Raw genomic sequence first — 22,889 nt, forward strand, 5'->3', positions numbered from 1 at the left:
ACAACTATAATAGGCAAAAAGCAAAAAAGAGATGAGTGTTAAAACCAAATATACAAGTCATCATCACATTCAATCCTCTGGGACCAGAGGATCTGATAAGAAGATCCTCAAGGATAAGAGGATCTGATTCCTCATTATCTGATAATATATATAGGCTATGCTTAGTATTGAAAACCAGGACATAAGGAAGGGAATATATTCCAACAAAGAAAAGTAAATAATCAGGATGAAAAGGAGACATGAATTCAATCATTGCGCTCTGTTCCAAATACTTATCTATAAAATAGGTATAAAACATCCTCACAACATCCTGAGGACAGAGGTAATTAACAAATGAATTTTATTAACTTGGGAGGAAGAAAATAATCTCAACAAATCATGATACTACAAAGTGTTATCTATAATGTAATTTTCCATAGTGCAAGAAAATTATGTTATGTATAAGCTGTTTCTCAACAGAACTGTTTCTTATTCCTCCTTTTCTTAAGGAGTATGCATTATACAAAGCAAGGTAAATGCAATGTTGACATTCTATGTGTAATAAGATAATTTATATATAATGCATGAATTCATATGTACAATACAAAGATATTTTTAAAAGCAAATCAAGATATGAATGGAAAGTAAGATCTATAAGAATTAGTATTGTAAAGCATCATAGAAACTCTGCTTAAAAGCAGCTATGTGGCACAAAGGATAAAGCACTGAACCTAGAGTCAAAAAGACTCAAGTTCCAATCCCACAGCAGACATTTTCTAGCTTTGTGACCCCAGGCAAATCAATTAACTGCTGTCTTCCTGTTTCCTCATCTGTAAAATAGAGATCATAATAGGGCCTACCTTACTGGAATGCTGTAAGAATCAAATGAAATAATATTTATAAAGCACACTGTAAACCTTAAAGTGCTATGTAAATGTTATTGTGGTGGTTGTTACATCTGTCTGATAGGTGAATATTTGGAACAGAGAGCTGTGATATTACTTACTTATTGCCTTACTTTTCATTCTAATGTTTTATTGTATTTCTCTATTGCTCCCTAGGTCTAGGATTTTCTTTACTCTCCATTGAGGTACATAATATTTGTAAAGTGCTCTCAGCATAGGGCCTGGCACAAAGTAAGTGATAAATAAATGCTGGTTCCTTCCTCCTTCCTTCCTGGTCTCTGTATCTAGGACTTCTTATTTCAATGAAATCCAAGTTCAGTACCTATTTCCAAGTGATAATATAATAGAGTATGATGGAATTTGAAGTTAGAAGACATGAGTTCAAGTCTTGGCTGCTGTATTTACCAGATGCAGGAAAATATTTCAACTCTCGAGATTGTTTCCTCATTTATAAAACAGTGATGATATCTCATATGGTTATGTGAAGTTTAAAATGGGTAATTAAATAAACCTCTCCATAACCATATGAACATTACTTTGCTGTGTTTTTAGCCATGATGAATAGAGTAAATCAAGCACTGTCCAAATCAATACCAAATACCTGAATAGTCAAACAAAACAGGACTGATATTTTTAAAAGGATGGATCTCAAATCAGGGAATATTTTTAACAAGACTAAAAACAGAAAGGCAGGCAGGCAGAAGAGACAAAGAATAAAGTCACAGAATGCAAAATCCTTTAGAAGGAGTTTCACTTTTTTATATCTGTATATCTCAACACACACCTGATACATAGTGGAGGTTTATTAAAAGCTTACAAATTGATGTGTTCCCCTCCCCCAAATCAATGGTCTGGTAAAAAGAGAAAATATAATTTAAAAAGAGAAAAAATTCTCACCCCCATCCCACCCACTGGACTGAGTGCTAAGCCTGCCTCCCACCAGAGACTGAGTGCTAGGTGCACCCTGCCCCATTTATCCCACACAGGGGAGGGAGAAACTATAAGAGGGGAAACTATTAGTTTCCCCTCTTACAAAAGGACTCCCATTGGACTGCTGCAGGGAGGAGTGGGTGAAGTAAGGAATGGCCTCAGCAAATGTAGAAAGGGGGAGGAGAGTGGTCTGAGAGCTCTGCTCCCCTCCGGCTCTGCCACCTGTGAGACACCCACCTTACCCCCTATGCACTCCTATTGGGCAGCTAGGCAGAGGGGCAGGGAAACTGAAAAAAAATGCCATCAGGCATAGTGGAGAGGGGGAAGGGAGCAGCTCTACCCAAGTCTCTCTGCCTTTTAAATAATAAACTCTTGGGAGGGATTGGGGGGGGGGGGGGGCACAATGCCCATAGAGTGTTCTGTATGCCATCTTTGGTAACTGTGCCATAGATTTACCATCACTGTTCTAAGAGATTCAGGTATAAGGATGAGAGACAGACTACAAGAGGAGAAAAAAAGACTAAGGAGAAGAATTTGGAGTTTAAGTTCTGAGAGGCAGACATAACCTATACTGGGGTATTGCATAGGCCATACTTTCCTCAAAACCAGAATAAAAAGATTCTGATATTGTTTAATTTTCAGTTAAAAGTTATAATCATTATTCCTTTTTCAGCATCCTTATTCCCTCTTTTTCAGTAAAACTCTTCCTAGTACTCAGGAAGGAATGGTTCTAATCATCACAAACAAAAACTTATAGAACAAAAAGGTTACTCACGGAAGGACATCAGGATGGCTACTGATAAGTTTGCTCATGGCCACACACAACCTTTCATGCAGATCATGGTTGATCTGTCCTCCAGCCTGGATGGCTTCACGGTTCCTTTCCAGCAAATCCAAGACAATAGGCCGAAGCTGACGACCAATTAAGACAGTACATTCTTTATCCAGAAGTAGCTGTGATAAAGTACTAAGAATACTCTGACGATCTTGCTGAGTCCATACCTAGGTGAGAAAAAGGAGACAATGCCTAGTTTTAGTAACATTCATTTGTAATAAGGCAAGTTTTCCACTGCTTAAAAAATGCACAAACTAATTTCCAAGCTTCAAAATCTATCTTGGGAAAACAGATAAAATTATCTTTAACGACTACTATATAGGGTCCTGATATGTTGCTGCAGTGAAATTTTGCTAACACTAATATATCCATTATTGCCAGAAATCACATGTACAGTTTTGAAATGAAACAAAAACAACTCACATTTATGTTGTACTTACACAATGGCTTACACAATGCTCTGTTCAGAACAATCCTGTGAAGTTATAGCCTGGGTTATCACCCATTTCACAAAAGGGCAAACTGAGACTAACTTACCCAATATCACATTTTGATGTCCTAGGGGTAAGCAAAGGGCGTAATTTCACTATCCTTTTCCTCTTCACTTTTGAAGGAAAATTCATTAGTTTGTCTAGGTAATTTGGACTTTAGATGTTTTTTTAACCCCTTTGGGTCAACTACAAAAGCATAAGGAAAATCAGAAGATAATTGCTACCTAATGCCAACATGAAGAAAACACTAAAAATCTAATTCTAGATTTTTATAATTATATTCTCATTAATGCAAATTTACAATTAATGCAAATATCACAAATCAAGCTCTTGGGTTATAAAAGGTTGATAGTTTGTCCTAATGGAAAGAACCATACATTTGGAGTCATGTTCAAATCATCACAGTTCAAATCATGGCTCTCCTACTCACTCCCTCAATAACCTTGAACTTTATTTCTCAGCCTCAGTTTCTTCATCTATAAAACAAGAGGAATATGCTATATGAGTGATAAGGAATCCCTTTAAATCAACTCTATGATCCTACATTAATTATATAAAAGAGATGGCATTCAAAAGGCAATAAAGCCAAATGGGACACCTCTGAAAATTAATGTAGAATTTATTATTTGGTTAGAAGTAAAACAAGGTGAAGGACAGCTAGGTAGCACCAGGCTTGAAATTGAGAGAATCTGAATTCCAATCTGACCTCAGACTGTGTAACCCTGGACAAATCACTTACTACAGTTTGCCTAGCCCTTGCTCTTCTTCTTTTAGAATAGATACTAAGAATGTATGGGTTGGGGGCAGCTGGGTAGCTCAGTGAATGAGAGTCAGGCCTAGAGACGGGAAGTCCTAGGTTCAAATCAGGCCTCAGACACTTCCCAGCTGTGTGACCCTGGGCAAGTCACTTGACCCCCATTGCCCACCCTTACCACTCTTCCACCTAGGAGCCAATACACAGAAGTTAAAGGTTTAAAAAAAAGTATGGGTTTTTTAATTAAAAAGAAAAGACTTTGTAAAGCAAGGTGTATGAAAATAGAAAGCTGAGGTTTTATGTAAAATCCTTTTTTTCCTGTTCTACTTTGAAGAATCATTTCATTGCTATTTGTTAAGTTTGGAATAGAAGTAATTTTTTAAAAAAGTGGTTGCACTAAGTTGCAGGAGTTCTCCTTCATTCACTTAACATTCATTCACTGATCATTTTGCTTGATACTGTGAAGGGCATTAGGAATAAAAAATATAAATACAATAGTTCTTGCCCCTTTCTATGAAACTATTAAGAATTTGTCATTGCTAGAAAAAGCCACTTTCTAAAAGGTCTTTTGAATCATGCTTCTTTGGAATGGAACAGAAACTTGACTGAATTCACATATACAGAAAATATTAAGTAATCTAGAACTCTGAGGCAAGACTGGCAGTTTTATTGGAATCAATTCCTAATGCACTATAGGATTTTGTAATACAGACAAAAAACTGCCAGCATTCATTTCATTCACTCAAACACACATTAAGCCCCCAGACAGTACAACCCAACATTTAAGAATCCTGTTTCCAGTCTTATCCAAAAGGCAAACTCTATCTGCCAGAATTCCCCAAGCATTTGATTCAAATTTAATAAATATTTATCAAGCAAAGCACTATGCCACATTCAAGGAATAGGAAGATAAAAGTCTCTCAAAGGGAGACATTCTACTTGGGAACACAGAGGAGAGGAATAGAATACTCGCCCCTTTCTTTCTACCACCCCAATAGTTATTCTTAAAGCAGACCTGCCTTTTTTGCATTCCAATACAGAAAACACACTTCATCAGACCCAGAAACTCATTCCCTGCCCCCCAAGAGTTTGAGTAAATGTTAAATCTACAGTCTCACTTGACAGCTGGTGTGGCTCAATTGTTTCTCTGTTCAGGAGAAGGCTTGATTAGAAGGAGAAGCAATAAAATAAAACTAGCAGTGTCTCCAAAAAGGATCAGCATAAAATCATCAATAAAGCTTTTTAAAAATTTTCTTACCTGAATGGAAAGACCTACATGAACTGATGCAAAGTGAAGGGAGCAGAACTAGAACACTGTACACTGCAACAGCAATATTACATGATGAACATGTATGAATGACTTAGCTATTCCTAGGAATACAGTGATCCAAGATCATGATAAAAACCATCCGCCTCCAAAGAATGAGTGATGGAGTTTAATGCAGACTGAAACATATTATATTTCACTTTATTTCTTTACTTTTCTTTATTCATTGGAGTTCCCTTTCACAAAAGGACTAAAATGGAAAGCTATTTTACATTATTACACATGTAAAACCTATATCAGATTGCTTGGAGGGTGAGAGTTTGGCTCAAACGTAAAGAGAATGAAGGCTAAAGAAATTGTTTTTCATGTAATTTGAGTTAAAAAATATTAATAAATGAAAAAAGTTCTTATCAGCAGCTATAGGGAAAAACTACTTTTGTTTATTTCAAAAATTTAAAACAAACTGACAGGCAATCCCAGATTCAATCAAATTCAACAAACATTAAGCACTATACTGTCACTTCTATAGATCCTTCATAGAGGAATACGCTCTTTCACTCAACAAAAATCAAGTCTTACCTGGCCTCCACCAGTTAAGTTTAAATTTCACATCCTCTATTGGACACACTATATCTATCTCCCCGATTTCTCTCCCTATTCTATTAAATTTCTATAAAATTCACTTTATTTCCATACTCCTCTGTTTGGCTCGATTACATATGCCTTCTAACCTTATTAGTTTCCTATGTGCCAATGCTGTCCTCACCAATCACAGTGTTAAGATCTTTTAACCATGTAGTATATCTCTCTCTCTGGAAGACAGGTAGGGAAAGGATTCAGAGAAAAATCTACATGATGAGAAAAAAAGACATTAATAAAAATGTGTTTTAAAGGCATAGGGAAGTCTAAAAGAAGAGGTGAATTTGTTGAGTTTTGAGACGTCTCTAAAATATCCAATGTGAACTATCCACTGGAGAGTTGGTAATATGGTACTAAAGCATAGGGATAGATGTTAAAATCTGTGAGTCACCTGCTTAGTGATTATAATTAAGCCCATGGAAGCCAAATAAGATGCCACGGGAGACTGGGTAAAGACAACAGAAGAGAACCTATGATAGAATATCTTAGAGCAGTGATGGGCAAACTTTTTAAAGAGAGGGCCAAAAGAAAGGAAATGCTCATCTGTCAGTCTGTTTCTAAGGCAACTCTTTCAAAGTTTCATCATATTGTATCCTACTCATTGTATTCATCAGATTAGGAATAATGTCATCCTGGATAGAAAATTTCAGTCGTCCCCCCCCCAACTGGCCCACCAGTAGCTTGCCCAGCACTGTCTTAGAGAATAGGGATTGGGAAGGGTACTGAGATCTGATAGAATGTAATCCTGAAAAAGAAATGGTCCTCCAAAAGTAGATCATGTATATAGAGAAGGACCCAGATGGACTGATGGTTTAAAAAAAAAAAAAACACACACAAAAAAAAACACACACAAAAAAACACACAAAAAACATCTAAGGACCTTCCCAGAGCCAGTGAAGTGCAAAAAATAAGTTTATTTTGCAATTTAAGGTTAGGGAACTGATAGTCAAGATCCAAATGTCCCTAATTCTACAGAGCTATATCTCCACCCAACTTCTACACTTCTCTCATGAGAGAGCACTTCTGATCTTTCAAAACATTCCTACCAGTTCCCAGTTATTATCTAAATCCAAAAACCATCTGATTAACTATCTAGACTAAGTATCCCAGATTGTTAATCAATTAACCTTAATTGTCTCTAAACATGCTATAGAGAATGGACTCACAGGTAGACTTGATTCCTTCCCCAACCTGGGGTTGGCTTTATAGGTTAAAAACCCCAAAGTCCAAGATGTTAAAATATTTGGATTACCTCAGCCAAACTGGCACAGCACTGCAGGGAAAACCAGATCACCTCCTAGGTATCTTCCAAAGCCCAAGAACCTCCAAGTTTCTCCACAAACTGGTCAGGTCACAGTAGCTGATGGAGCAGCTGTTTTCCCTTCCAGCTCAGGGACAGGAAAACCCATGAAGTGTCAGTTAACTCCTAAACTTCTCCTCTGCAGTGCCTTCTCCTTCTAGAATCTTTTCCAGGGTTCATGGCTAAATTTTCCTCTCTCCCCTTTTAGAGACAATTTTGCATTTTTCCTTATCCCTTATTTCTCTATTCCTACAATACAATGAATGATCTCTTTGAGGTCAAGAAAACTCATGGCCTGGCAGGTAGTAGACACTTCATAAATGCTTGTTTACTAATTCTTACTACATGAGAATCAGCTGAAGGAACTTGGAGTATTTAACCTAGAGAAGACTTGGGTGGAAGAACTATATTCATTCATTTGAAAGGGTGCCTTTGTTCCATTTGTCTCTAAAATGTAAAACTAGGAAGCAGTTAAGTAGAAATTGCAGAGAACAAATATAGCCTTGATATGATGAAGAACTTCTTCAAAATTAGAGCTGTCAACCTCAACTGGAAGTGGGTTCTTTTCAAATGAAAGCTGGATAACTATAGTCAGGCAGCACATTGCCAAGGAGAGGATTCCTGTTTAAGTATGGGTTGCCCTACATAGTGTGTGGGATGAGAGATTCTGTGTAATTCTCAAGAGTAGTATTTAGCTTGTAACCCCAATTCTCAAGACCCCTTAGTATTACTATTCCTAGACTAAAACTTGTCTGCCCCTACCCCCAAAAGCCCCACCCCATAAAACTTCTAATTTTGCTGACCTATTTTCAAAAACCTTGAGAAGTTTATTTGTAACCTGGAAGAAAGCCAACACCTAAGATAAACTGAATGAGGGAAAATACAGTGAGTTTCAAAAGTATCATTATGGTTCGCAGCCTAGGAACCCTACGATAGTCATGGGTTTTTCTGGATCATTGAGATCTTTAGGAGTATGTAATGTTGAAAAATCATACACTCAAGACTGTAAATGTCACAACTCCCCCTTCTGTGGAATTGGACAGAAGGGAGGAGGAGAATCTTGTGTCAGGATTGTAATAAAAGTCTGTGATTAGGAGAGTTGGCTCTATAAGCCTGAGAGAAGGACCACGGAAGACCCTTTCGTCCCTTTCCTCTAAGATGGCGCCGAAGCCCAAGAAGGAAGCTGTTATCCCCCCCAAGACAGAAGCCAAGTCCAAGGCCTTGAAGGCCAAGAAGGCAGTGTTGAAGGGTGTCCATAGCCACAAAAAGAAGAAGATCCGAACGTCTCCCACCTTCCGGCGACCCAAGACTCTAAGACTTCGGAGGCAGCCCAAATACCCCCGGAAAAGTGCTCCTCGGAGAAACAAGCTTGATCACTATGCCATCATTAAGTTTCCCCTGACCACTGAGTCTGCCATGAAGAAGATTGAGGACAACAACACTCTTGTCTTCATTGTGGATGTCAAAGCCAATAAGCATCAGATCAAGCAGGCAGTAAAGAAGCTGTATGACATTGATGTAGCCAAGGTCAACACACTGATCCGGCCTGATGGAGAGAAGAAGGCCTATGTCCGACTTGCTCCAGACTATGACGCGTTGGATGTTGCCAACAAAATTGGAATCATCTAAACTTTGTCAAGCTATCCTGCTCCACCTTCAATAATAAAACTTTTCCAATATTAAAAAAAAAAAAAGTCTGTGATTACATCTAGAAGAAGAAAGGACATTTTTGCCCCAAGCAAGCCACTTGTGTGGGCAGAATCCCTTTTCCTTCCCTTCCCCTCCCCCTTCTCCCACCTTTCCTGCTGTCTGCTATTTTTTCTAAATAAAGCAGTTTTTCTCTGCCAGCATCTTATCAAGTCTCCTTTTGCTCATTAGAGTGATTTCTGGGGGTACAAGCCTCCCCAGAATTTCTCTAAGTCTCTAAGGTTCTTTCCAATTCTAATTCTATCATCTTGTGAAGGGCAATATTTAGTGTACAACTCAAATAATTTGAAACCTCTTATTTTTTCTTATCTTATGTCCCTTTCAGCTATGATTTACATTTTTTTCTTTCAATGAACTACGAAGCAAAGTTGACTCATTTGATAACTTCAGAAATAAATATTAAATCAGAATTGTGTTGATGATTTGTCCATGATTTGGCATTTTCTAAACAATTTCTCCCTGAAATGTTTTTTTTTTCTAATTCAACCCAGAGATTAAGAAGTTCCAGGAATGAATAAACAGTCTGTTCGCTGAGGCAGTAGAACATGGACAATAATCTCACAGGATGAGAAGGTGTACCTACATTGCTATCCCTCTATATGATTATAGATCCGCTGAATTATTAAGGAGGAAAAAGGAAAAGATGGGGGAAATGGAATACGGAGGCGAAAGTTGCTGGCATTAACAAAAGACAATGTCCAAATTCAACTTTGCTGCTGCCAATTTAAGCTCCCCTAATCCAGAAATGTACAAGTAACAGCAGGATGATCAACCTAGAGATTTGTTTTGGGAAAAAAATTGAACTCAATGGACTATATAAGGTCCATAATGGCAAAAGGCCTGAAGAGATTATGCTTTATGAAAGCCATTCATTGAAAGAACTTGAGAATGTTTAGCCTAAAGAGAAGATATAGGGTTGTTGATAGTTCTTTTCATATTTGATATTTGATAGATATTTGAAGGACTACCACATGAAAAAGGGATTAGAGTAGACTTGTTCTCTTTGAACCCAGAGAGAAATAGAACTTCAGTACTCAAATGGATCTGTGACCTCATTGATTTTGGATGTTTCCTCCAATGATGCAACTCAAAAACCATCAATTTCTTCAAATTCTGTGCCATTCTTGTCCATCTCTTTTCATAAATCTGTCCCATCTACCACATGTAGAAGGCAGAATTCTACTATACACAAAGAGTTTCTTTCTCCTTTCTCCAAATATCAAAAGAGTACCAGTAGTATAGAACACAGGACTTGGCTGTCCAATGGTTTCTCCCTCACTATATGTCTAGCCTATAGCTTCTTTTTTTGATTATATATCTCTAGCCTCGAAAATATCCTATATTTGGGGGTTTTATTCATAGGAATTGTTGTAGTCTGCTTATGACTACCAGATCCCCTAAGAAATATTCATTTTTAATTCCTCAAGTACAATAATTATGTTCTAATGCAAATAACTATATTACTCTGGTAGAATATTGTTACTAAAATGATGGACCTTTGTTTCTGAGAGAAGTTTGGGGGTCATTAAAGTAACTCTGATGTTTACCAAAAGCAATCCAATCTGAAAAATACCTCTTAGTACAATGTAGGAAAACAAAATTCTTAATTATGTCTACATAAAAGTGAACTATGATGCCCAGAGAGATAAGTAGGTTTTATCTGAAGAAGAGGTCTTCAAATAAAAGCTGAATGACATCTCCTAAGAGGAATTCTTCATAAGAGATGGTCTGGACAAATAATTTTTCACGTCTCATAACTATTTTAGTAATATATAAGATCAGAGACAAAAAAAATCTTCTAACATGTGACTTAAAGGACATTCCTTTTGCAATGCTTTGTTAAAGATACTTTAAAACAAAGCTGTATTTTAGAATCAAAGGAATTAGAAAATACCCTCTTTGAACTTGTACAAATTTCTGCATAAAAGAAAAAAGCAAAATTAGGGGGTTATATGCAATGATAACAACATAAATGAAAAAATTTTAAAACAAAATTAAAACAATTAAAAATTAAAATTAAACTCAAATCAAATGCAATTACCAATACTGGTTCCAGAGAACAGAAGAGATAAAAAATACCCTCCTCTTGAGGGATGCAGAGGGCTAGCAACCACAATAAGTTTAGTCTTGCTTGCTCAAATGTATTTTTTTGTTCCAAAGGAAGATTCTTACAGGACACACTGGTATAAAAAAAAAGGTATTCGTTAAAAAAATTTTTTTAAGAAAAAATATCCTGTCCCCTTGCCTCAAATACACTGCAAATGCCAATTAAAATGCTACAAAATATTTTTCACAGCATACTGTGAGTTGGAGATATCATTTCTTCCATTTTTATACACAAACAACCTAAAGATAAAGAGGCTTATTAAAAAAAAAATCACTCAGTAGAATAGCAGGCCAAATGATAATCAGAACTTGATATTCCAGAATTTAATGTCTTTTTCTGGATTTATCTTCCTTTTCCCTTAGGATTAATTTTAAGGCCTTGAGCTCAGGTGATCATAAAGATAAAGCAATCATAATGAAAACAAAAAGATATTTTGGCATCCAAGCCCAAAGACTACAAGAAATCTTGGAGAGAAGGAAGGAGGTGGTGACTAATGACTCTATGGCATTATTGATAAAAGGCAAAAAATAGAACCAGTTCTTTATACAAAAAATCCTTTTTTAACAAGGTGCCTAACATATAGCAAGTACTTAATAAATGCTTATTTCCTTTTTTTTCTCCTCCATTTAAGTGTCATACAGGGAAAAGATATTATTAGCCAGGGCTGATTAGCCTTGATCATCTATGTAACAAATACTCTACAATTACCTAGCCAGAAACTTTTACTCCCACCTTTCAAGTCCTCTCAGGAACCTAGAATCTCATCACTCCTATTTTCACTATTCTAGGTACTAGCTAATGAATTCTCTCCTCCCAAGAAGCATGGGATAAATAAGTTTCCAGCATTAGAGGATTCCAGAAAAGGGGGGGAGAGCATCTGTATCTAGAAGTTTTGTCCCTGTCACAAACTGCTCTGGTAAGTCTTAGTAAGATCATAAAAACTCAGTTTTTCCAAATTACCAAAACCATTCTATATATAAATATATATAGAAACAACAGCTTAGTACTGGAGAAAAGAATGCTAAGTTTGAAATGAGAATAGATCATGGTGCAATGGAAAGAGGGCTGAATTTGGAGTATGAGTATCTAGGTTCAGTTCTCAGTCTTAATATCTAAGAGACCTCCATCATCAACTTCTCTGGGCCTCAGGTTCTTCATCTGCAAAATGAGAACAATAGGCTAGATGGCCTCTGAGCTCCCTTCCAGTTCAAAATCTATGAAACTATATCTGCCACAGGTCAATAATGTCTGTGCTCTTCCCTGGCCCACTAAGTGATAAGGGATCAGGTCAGAAGAGCCCCTTCACCCTAACGTATAGCATCAGATATAGAAGCCATATGAAACATAGCTATAGAAGGAGGGCATGGGAAGGAAGATGTCAGATATCCTTTCTACACTAAAATTCTATGACCCTGAAACAATGACTATAACGCTAGGAAGTATGATGTGGGCATAAATACAAAAGCCCATGAAAACAGATCTTAGAAGCATGTTCCAGAAACAGGGACCTTGTTTATTTGACAATTCACTAAAAGGTCACTGAATCACTTTAGTGATTAATAAAGAGAGTTTGAATTTGGATTTTTTTGCCATGATTATTTCATATTGAATGTATTTTGATGATCGGTTTTGATTTGTTGTCATCAATTTAAAGTCCTGCTAAAATGGTTAAGTAAACAAGTGGGAAAAAAATTGAATCTGACAGGGATCCATAGAGAGAATCCTGGACTTGCAATCTTGTAGGTCTAAGTTCAAATCCAAACAATATGCATACTCTGGCTATAGGCTTATGATCTCAATCCTCAAATTCTTCATATATAATGTGGGATTATTAACACCTTAAATACCTACTTCCAGTAATTTAAGCTGTGAGGCTGAAGAGACATAATGTATATAAAATGTAAACTGATTAAAATGAACAAAAGGATTCTCATTAAGCTCTACAGATTCAAAAAGAAAATCTTTTACTGTTAAAAAAATTAGGTTGAAAAAAAATTTTTTTATGTTGACAAATTCTTTATTCTCCTGAAATTAAATGACCTAGATTAGAATGAGGACATTGCCACAATAAGATACCTTTAAAATAATTTTCTTTTTTGTTATTCTGACCTTGACAAACATCAACAAATAGGAACATTTTCATATACAGAGAACAGAAAAAGATAACTATGTGATACCAAAAAACTATTTCATTTAGCTTTTTTAAAAGTACATAATTCGACACAATTTCAAACCCAACCTGCTTATCTGTGTTCCCCTTTGAACTTCCTTCTGTTCTCGTCTGCACATTTTGCTAAATGACTCAATGAGCCTCTTTTCTTCCTTTTCCTTTTTTTTTTGGCATCACTATTACTATTCTCTCATCATACCAAATCCCCCTCCCTTAAAAAAAAAATCATAGACAAGTTAAACTAATCCATATATTGACCATGAAGGCCCAAAACTTTGAAAGTGAGGATATCATTGAAGAATGTAAAGGAATCATTTCTCCTCACCTTCCATAAGAAGCTAGCAAGTATACCAAGGATGTTTGCATTCAACTGAGAAAATTCCTAAAATGGAAGCTACCATTCATGAGTATCTTGAACTACTCTTACCTGGTTTCCCAAAAATAACCTAAAGTAACCTCCTAGTTTTTATTTTAGTTTTCAAGATTATGGGTTATAGGGCACAGAGCTGAAAAAAAGCAGGAAAAACCAGGACACAGAATAAGGAAAAACTGCTGCCCAGAGTATCTCCTTATGGGCTCTGTTGAACCTCCTCCCATGTCTCCCTTAAGTAGGTTTGGAGGTGACCCTGGGCTCTCAAAGGTTATGCTACTGAAGTCTAAACTCAGACCAGAGATCTAAGAAAGTTTTCAAAGCAATCTTCTGAGGTCAAGCCTAATCAAAGAATCTTTTGTTTCAACCCTTGTTGAAAAATCTTTCCAAAAGGTATCAGAGTCTATATTTTCTTCCTTTGCTAAACAGGCAACAAAAATATAAACAAATCTTTATTTGAAGTTTTAGATTAATGCCTTCAACCATGTCTGAAATAACTGGAAATAACCTGGGATGTCAAAAAATCCCTGTCAAACTATTGTGAGTGAAATCAGGAATAATATTTTTTGAACACCTAGGCATTTTGAAAAAAAATCATTTTAACCAAAAACAACAATAATGTTAATGTCTCACAATTCAAAGGACTTAAACCGTACATAATTTTTTACCCTCAACAAATTTGTGAGGCAGTCCACTATCCCCATTCCCCAACTGATAAAAAGTGGAAGGATATGAACAAGAGGATTTTTAAAAAAGAAATCTAATGTCCATGTGAAAAAATGCAACAAAAGAAATGCAAATGAAAGCAACTATGAGATTCCACAAAATTAAATTAAATCCACAAAAATTTTTTTAAAATGACAAATATTGGAGAGGTTGTGGGAAAACAGATACACTAATGTATTCTTCATAGACCTGTGAACTGATACAGACAATCTGGAAAGCAAATTAAAACTATTCCCCAAAAGTAATTAAACAGTAACAAATACATTTGGATCTAGCAATAGTACTTACTGCTAGGCCTTCACCCTGAAGAAATTAAAGAAGAAAATTTACATAGTAGCTTTTTAGCAAAGATCTAGAAATTAAAAGAATGATCATAAAGTAGGCAATAGTATAGAGTATAAGGGAGTATTACTTAGCATAATAAATTATGAAAGGTATGGTTTCAGAGAAACCTGGAAAGACCTACAGAAACAAATGCAGTATTAAATGAGTAAAATGAGAATAATTTATATTATAATAACACACAATTTACACAATTGTCACAACATTGTCAAAGCAAATAAAATTTAAAACCTTAAGAACTCTGATCAATTCAATGACCCAACAGGCCAAAAATGAAGCATGCTACCCTCTTCCTGAAAGGTGATGAACTCAGAATGAAACATATATTTTTGGACATGACCAATGAGAAAATTTGTTGTCCTTGACTATACATATTTGTTACAAGGTTGTTTTTATTTTTCAGTGAGGGAGAGGAATTAAATGGGAGGGCTTAGAGAAAGTAAATGCTTATCAATTAAATTTTTTTTTCTATTTCAAAGCAAGAAACTGACCTAACTACAGTAGAAAAAACAGTGATCTTGGAGTCAAATCAGTAACTACTGATTACAAACTTCATGATGGTAAGAACAATTTCCTCCCTTCTGTTTTTAAACCAATCCCTTGCCAAAAATTGACCCTTGCTGTTTGTTGCACTAAATTATTCAGTTAAAATTCCTGCTTCCAGGCCTTCGCCAGCTTCATGAAGCTGGGCAACTCAAATCATTTGAGCCCTGTGAAGTAATTCCTTATCTTTAAGATAACACTACAGAATGCTTTGCAAATAAATCCACAAGTGCTTAATGTGAACTGTTATAAGTGACTTGACTGAAATAAACTGTTAGCCAATGGGAGTCACATTTCAAACCTAGGTCATTTGACTCCAACATTTCCTGTTCCTCTCTAATGCATGGGGTAGTGGAATAAGGTCTGCATCTGGAGTCAGAGGACCTTAGCCTGAGTTTCCATGCAGCTACTAGTTACCTTAAGCATTGCCTCTGGGGCAGTCACTTGACCTCTCTAGCCCCCAAGTTCCTCATCTGTAAAATGAGTAAGATGAACCATAAGATCTCCAAGATCACTTCCAATTTTGAATCTATCATCTCATTATCCTATCAAAGATGATGGTTAAAATACAGAGAAATAGACTCCGGAGATCGTGTGAGTGAAGATGAGGACAAATCTATATTGAACTGGCACAAGTCAGAGAACACAGTTAATCCACATTTTTATGAGTTGCTATGACTACAAGTGGCCATCGCCAGTTGCTATGACTACCTGATAGCCAGCCTATGATGAGCCTAGATAAAGACTGATCTCATTAGCTAACAGAGCAACAGCAGGTCTGTACTCTAAAGCTTTTCCAGCTTGGTAGAGCCTGCAAGAATTTGTTCAACTGGATAATCTCCCAAAAACATGGAGGTAGATGACCCTGTTATAAAGGAGGCAAATAGATAAAGCAGGATCTAAAGTCTTTTGACAATTACAGCCTAGTTATAATTCAATTTCAAATAAATGCTATTTAATCCAACAAATATTAGACATCTATTAGCAAAGATCTGAAGGACAATACTAAATAAAACACAAGGCTGTGCACCCAGCCTTCAAGTATTTCAATTCCAAGTAGGAGGGAAGAGGACGAAAAGTACAAATAAAGGAAACAGAAGCAGTTAAATCAGCTGGTGTAAGGTCAAAAAAGGTTCTCTTGACTTCATGTTTGGAGTCCCTAATACAGATGGGAAGAACCTTAATTTCTAGTAAGAAAGCAGTTTTGAGGATCATTCAAGTGAGATTTAAATTCAAATGATATGGTAAAATAATGTTTAGTATGGCATCAAAGGACCTGAGTTCAATACTCTTGTTACCTATGCCAACTTGAGCAAGTCACTTAAATCTCCTTAGGTTCCAGTCTCCTCAGCTATAAAATGAAAGGTCCTGATCTCTGAGGTCCTTTACAGCTCTAAATCTGTGGTATTATGATTCTATGGTCATTATACACATTTCCTTTAAAAATAAATAGGAGTCAAGGTCATCTTTGATAATCTATTCTGAAAGGGAGACCCACAGCCCTTCCAGCTTTAAAGAGCAGCCCTCTGTAGTCATGGGCAAATCATCTAAAGCTAGGACATAGGACTAGCTTCCTAGGCTCCTAGAAGCTCCTAACTTGAATTGAAATCACATGCCTAAATCTCTATTTCATCATTAGCATGTTGCTTTTTGTACTAAACCCAACTGTCAGATGGGTTCATCTGGTGCCTTTTAACAGTGCTCCTGGGATTGAATAACTTCCATATTTTATTTTGTTCCAGGATGAATTTTTAGCACTATGTGTATTAGCTGTAATACTACTATATGGCTATAGAGATATTACCTAGAAATTGCCAAAAAAATCCAAAGCACCTAAAGATGAGCATCTGAACACTGTCTTAGAAGTCCTAACTACACATATTTCTATTTCTTTTAAAATTACTAGAGACATAGAGAAAACAGTGGGAGAATCCATGTTGGAACTAGAAACCTCTATGAGTTTCAAACAGAAGGAGAAGATTGCAGGGTACCAGTTCTATCAATTAAAGTGTTGTATATCTTTGCATATATCACTTTACCACTCCCAGGACTCTGTTTAACAGTCTGTAAAATGTGGAGGTTGAATTAAATTATTTTTAAGGTATCTTTCAGTTCTAAAATTCTATGAATCTAACTTATATTGTCATATTTTTTCTACTGATAATCAAGCCAGAAATAAATGATGCCATATAAAGATTTGTAACCAGGGTATAGAAAGTTTTCAAATTACAAGAACTTAAGTGCCTACTACATGCCAAAAATTATGCTAGATGATCAATATTACCATAGAGAAAGACAAAAAATCTGCCACCTCAGTCCTAGGTTGACTTTTCTACTCATCATTCAGTTCTATCTAAAAGGAAATTCTACAACAGCAAAGTGAAAAATAAGTCTTTTTCACTTTTGTACCATACACATCTAGAAAATCTATACCTAAGATTCTAAATGTAAATTTGAATACATGACTCAAAAGGTTTTGCTGTGCCCTAAAAGGTTTGGTGAATTTTTTCTTTTTAAAAAGTAATAAAGCCAAACAATTAGAAAATTCAGGCTAAAAAAGTTTTTTACCCTTTTTTCCCCAATTAGCAAGCACTTATTTTTCTCTCCTTCTTGTACTTTACCTACCCATTTGAAAAAGAAAGGAAAAAATCCTTATAACAAATATACATATTAAAGCCAAAATAAATCCCCACATTGGTCATGCCCAAAGTATGAGTCATTCTTCATCTTGAAACCAGCACCTCTGTCAGGTGGGGGGCAGCAGACTTCAGGAAAAGTATTTCAATACAAAATCCATACTTACAATGTTCATCCTTTAAGAGAAACAGAAGGGGGAAAAGACATTCTAATAGAGGCCAAAAAAGCAACTAGCCTCACTATTTATATTCTGTTAAAAAAAACTTGTTTTCCACACCTAAGTAAGAATAATAATGATTAAGTATATTTTTTCAAAAAAGATTTATTTCCCCTTAGGCTTGGCTGAATTTTTTTAAGAAGGCCTAATGGAATTGCTTTTTATGAGCAAGTCAATAGTGAGTCAACTTATAGCCTCAGTCAATGTGAAAACTACTATGTATTGAGGACTCTAGAGTATTCCCACAAATCTTTTTTATATATCCAGTGGGTGTTACGCACATATGCCAATAGATCTATATGTACGGACAGCAAAAGTAAATTGTGGTTAATAAAAACTAAGTAGAAAACTATAATGAGCTGATGATTCCATATGAATTTAAGGCACATCAGATATAAACCTTAATAGTGACATCATTTAACTTAGGATGCAGTTGTTCAAATCAATATAAATCAAAGAGGCACATTTTGTGTGCAGGGTGCTGAGCTAGGTGCTATAAAGAAACATTCCACTTAATTGCAAGGACAAGTCAAAACACAAAGTTAAATAATAAAAAATTTAACAGTTCACAGCAATGTTAGAAAGAGCCATCACAAAGCCACAGATGACTGTCAACTGTCATATGAACTGTACAGACAATAACTTAGAGGAAGCAAATCATCTTTCTGTAAATGACATTTTTCAAAATTCTCCCAGGCATCTCTGATTCCTCAAGTTTAAGCTGTCACAAAGCCCAGTATATACTTAGAAACATATCTCACAGTAGTCTTATGACAAATGTGTCCTGTCTAAACTCAATGAGACTCTTACTGACACAAGGTAATCATTTTATTCTCCTAACTTTGTAAACTTTCAAAATACAATTGTTTTTTAAAAATACCTATGTTTTAATCAATATAAAGAACTCCCAAGTGAAGAAACTCCCTCTATTAATTCAGGTTGGCATATTTTCTTCAACTTCTCTTCAGAGATGCTTAGAGCTCTGAGAGGTTTAAATGACTTGTTCAGTATTAAACACCCAATGTGTCAGAGGCAAGATCTGAACTCAGGTCTTTCTAGCATCAAAACCAGCTCTCTAATCTCTATGCCACACTGAGTCCTATAAGTGAATTGATAGGAGTCATTATACTAGCTATTACAAGCTTCCTCTTTTCAAGTCTCCAAGTCTACACCTACCCATTGCTAAGTAGATGGCTTGCTTCCTATTTGACTGAGTAGAGACCAATCCCTGAGAATCCCTTCCACTACTATAAATTTCTCAACTCCATTAGACACCCTATTACCTTTACTTTTAGTCTGCCTGGAAGAGGATATTGTTCTTCCTAGGGAAGACATAGACAATCAATCCTTACCTCCTCTTCCATAACCCGGTACCACCTTGCTGTAAAAATACTCAGGTTTCCCCTAACCTATAGGCCCCATCATCATCCTCTCTGTTTTGTCATTCACTGCCAATCTTAAGGGGAAAGTATGCTATTATTCATTGTCTCCACTTCTTTCATCACTGCAGATTCCTCAAAACCCAGCAATACAGAAAAGCTTTTATTACTTCCACTCTACTGAAATGCCTCTTTTCCAGAAGTACTTTTCTTTAGGAAGGCAGCCTAGAATAATGGATCTAATATTGAACTTGGAAGTCACAAACACTTGGATTTAAATACATTCAAATAGGGCAAGTCTCTTAGAAAAATGTGATCCTCAATTTCCTCAACTATAAAATGGAAATAAAAGTAGCACCTCACTTGATTTGGAAGGCTTTATAAATGCTAATTAACATTCCAAGAGCTAATATCCTTTGTACTCTTTATCCTCCAAAACCTAATTCACCATTGTTAAATATCCCCTTCTCCCATAGCACTCAGACATCCTCCTCCCAAACCTTAAACTCTGGAGAGTCCCAACAGGGTTCAGTTATGGACCAATTAATTAGTCTCTTCTCTCTACACTCATTCAGGCCTATGGTCAGTTCATCTACTTCCCAGGCTTCAAATATGCTCTCTACACAAATAATTCCCTATTATTTATCTTCACTTCCAACTGCTCCACACCACCACCCCCCAACCCACTCTCTTATTTTCAACTGCCAAATACTTCAACATGTCCAAAATGAAGTTATTTTCTTCACTCCAAAACCCATGGAACAATCTCTAATGAAACCATCATCCTGTCAGTCACACATTTATAAATTGAGCCATTTGATGCTTTATTCCCTCTTATTTCCCACACCTAATCCATCAGTTGCCTAATCCTATTAGTTCTTCTTTGATACAAATCAGATTTTTTTTTTCTAAATACGAGGTGGGTACTACTTCAGCCAATACAGAAACATGACAAATCTAGTTTATTGTACAATTTCATGAATAATGATGAACCCCTCACCACCCCTCAAAACTTTTTTTCACCATTTCTAGGCCAACCTTTTGATGATGATTTTCTCTGAATTAAGCTGGGCTCCCCTTTCAAGAACCAAGTGCATCACAAAGGATGGCCTGCTTTCTATCTGGACAAGAACTACTTGGGCTTCATCTGGGTTGAAAGAGCCCCCAAGAACACAAAAGTTTCCAAACTATAATGAGGCAAACAAGTAGGAATTTGTACCTAATACATCTGTACATTTCCACTATAACCACAATAAACGAAGGCCTCAACTTCTCTCACCTAAACTATTAGAATATCATCCTAGCTATTTATGCTCTCCAATATATCCTTTCCATCTCAGCCAAAGTAATCTTCCAAAAAAAGAATTCTTTCTGATCACTGCATGCACTCAATCAAAAATGTTGAACAGCTCCCCAGGGTAGACTAAAGTAAAAACTCCTAAACATGGCATCCTAAGTCCTCCACAATCAGCCTTCAAAATACCATTTCTTTTAGTCTTATCTCCTACTAATCTTTTTCTCATATTCAGTGCCCCCAGATAACGTGGCCTGTTCTCAATCCCCTAAAGTAAGAGGGCAAGTCCATTTCCTATTCTATCACTACATCTAAATTAGACTCTTGGGGGACAGCTGGGTGGTTCAGTGGATTGAGAGCCAAGCCTAGAGAGGGAGGGCCTGGGTTCAAATCTGGCCTTAGACACTTCCCAGCTACTTGACCCTGGGCAAGTCACTTGACCCCCATTGCCTAGCCCTTACCACTCTTCTGCCTCGGAGCCAATACACAGTTTTGACTCCAAGACAGAAGGTGAGGGCTTCTAAATAAATGAATGAATAAGTGAATGGATGGATTGATGGATGGATGGATAGATGGATGGATAGATGGATAGATGGATAGATGGATAGATAGATAGATAGATAGATAGATAGATAGATAGATAGATAGATAGATTAGACTCTTTCTTTCCCAAGCACCCATCCCATCTCCCTCTATAGAGGTCTATCCTTTCCTTGTGGTACCACTTCTTTTAAGTATTCCCTGACTGTTCCTTTTCCAGTCATTAAAGTACTCTTTTAATCATAGTAATAAAGTAAACTTTTTGCTTTACATATTTTACATTTACACATCATATTTCTTTATTTTTTCAAAAAGATTTTTTAATCAGTAATCATAGCACCTTTCCTGGATTTTTCCTTTGTACATATCCTCCTCGGTATCCATCATTTGGGCAGGTGCCCCACCCCCATGAGCCTGTAAGGCTCTTAGAAGGCAGGGAAGCACCTTATCCTCACTCTGCATCCCCCACCCCAGACTGATTCATGGCCCTGTTCCTAAGAATCAATTAATCCAAAAAGGCATAGTTCAGAGCTCCAGCACACACAGCTCATCTCCTATGGGACTTATTGTCTGTATCACACTAATAGCACCGAATTGCAATTTCCCACAATTCTTGAATCACGTCTCCACACCTAGACTGCAAGCTCCTTGAGGATAGGTTTCACACACTTTTTTTTTTTGCACCCTCCTCTAGGTTAGAGATAACAAGAAAACAGTAAAAATTCTTGCCCCTTTATAAACCGAAAAGGGGGTGCAGACTGGGGGAAAGGAAAGGAAGCGAAGAAAATGAATAGAAACCAATCACTATCCCTAAATTTAAAAAAAAAAAAAAAACCTGGAGGTTGCGTACTTGGAGAAATATAACAGCCTTCAAGGCTCTATGTCAGAAAACAAACCAGATTTAGGTTTATTTCCAGAGACCACGCAGGGAAGGATCGACAACCAGGATCAAAAAAATCAACTATGCCCCGCCTTTAAAAAAAAAAAAAAAAGACCCCCGCCCCCACAAATACAAAGAGATAAACAATCAAGGTCTCAAGCCCCAAGGATGCCAGGTGAGGAAGAGCTAGTCTACACCGCCCCCACCCCACCCCACCCTACCCTACCCCCGCGGCGTTTCTGGTGCGGGCTGAGGCTGGAGGGGAGCGGCGGCGAATCTCTGCAATCGGATCCTTGGCACCCCTCTTTGGGCCATGGGGGTCGACAGCGGGGCACTCACCTGTTTCGTCAGGAACCTGCCGAGCTCGCTACGGCTCTTTTCGTTCCTGGCCGCGAGGATTCGCAGCGGGGCGGCCGCCAGATCTAGCTGCAGGTGCTCCATTTCCCCAGCACCCGCTTCCCACCCACCCCCACCTTCCAACAAGGGCTCCGGCAGTCGGCCGCCCTCCTCCTGACGTGGTATCTCTGGCTCCCCACAGCAGCACTATCCCTATGGCACCGCTACCGCCGCCACCGCCCCCAAGGAAAGCGGCCGCCGCGGCTCCTGGGCAGCCGCACACGTGGGACTAGCACGCGGCCCCCCTGCGTCATCCGCCAGCGACGGCGACGTGGGAGGACGCCAGCACCGCCACCCTTCGAGACGGGGTGGGGGAGGGGCGGAAGGTGGGCTTTAGGCCACCTTAAAAAGCCTTAGGCCTAATTCACTGGGAGGATGGACACAAAAGCTGCGTCTGGACCACGATTAAAGGAGAATGCTGAGCCACACAAATCACTTAACTGCTTCAAAGTAGGCTAATACCCCCAAAAGGACCGACTCC

At 37.3% G+C, this 22,889-nt stretch overlaps 2 protein-coding genes across 2 annotated transcripts in view; one reads left to right on the forward strand and one right to left on the reverse strand.

Moving 5' to 3' along the window:
- MDN1 (midasin AAA ATPase 1) overlaps window positions 1-22,453 on the reverse strand; it is a 202,059-nt gene extending 179,606 nt beyond the window's left edge. The window contains exons 1-2 of the mRNA XM_044675390.1: window positions 22,352-22,453; window positions 2,590-2,816 (exon numbers count right to left, since the gene is read on the reverse strand). Of these exons, the coding sequence (XP_044531325.1) occupies window positions 2,590-2,816; window positions 22,352-22,453 (329 nt within the window). The remainder of the gene's footprint in view (window positions 1-2,589; window positions 2,817-22,351) is intronic.
- On the forward strand, window positions 8,244-8,794 carry LOC123247530 (60S ribosomal protein L23a-like). Its single transcript, XM_044676443.1, has one exon. It carries the CDS (start codon window positions 8,259-8,261, stop codon window positions 8,727-8,729), a length of 471 nt encoding a protein of 156 aa, XP_044532378.1. The 5' UTR covers window positions 8,244-8,258; the 3' UTR covers window positions 8,730-8,794.
- Window positions 22,454-22,889: the final 436 nt, after the last annotated feature.

This window comes from Gracilinanus agilis, chromosome 4, assembly GCF_016433145.1.
Source record: "Gracilinanus agilis isolate LMUSP501 chromosome 4, AgileGrace, whole genome shotgun sequence".
NCBI lineage: Eukaryota > Metazoa > Chordata > Mammalia > Didelphimorphia > Didelphidae > Gracilinanus > Gracilinanus agilis.

Excerpts from the sequence above, each read along its gene's own strand:
- LOC123247530 (XM_044676443.1), top strand. The coding sequence starts at position 8,259 with ATGGCGCCGAAGCCCAAGAAGGAAGCTGTTATCCCCCCCAAGACAGAA.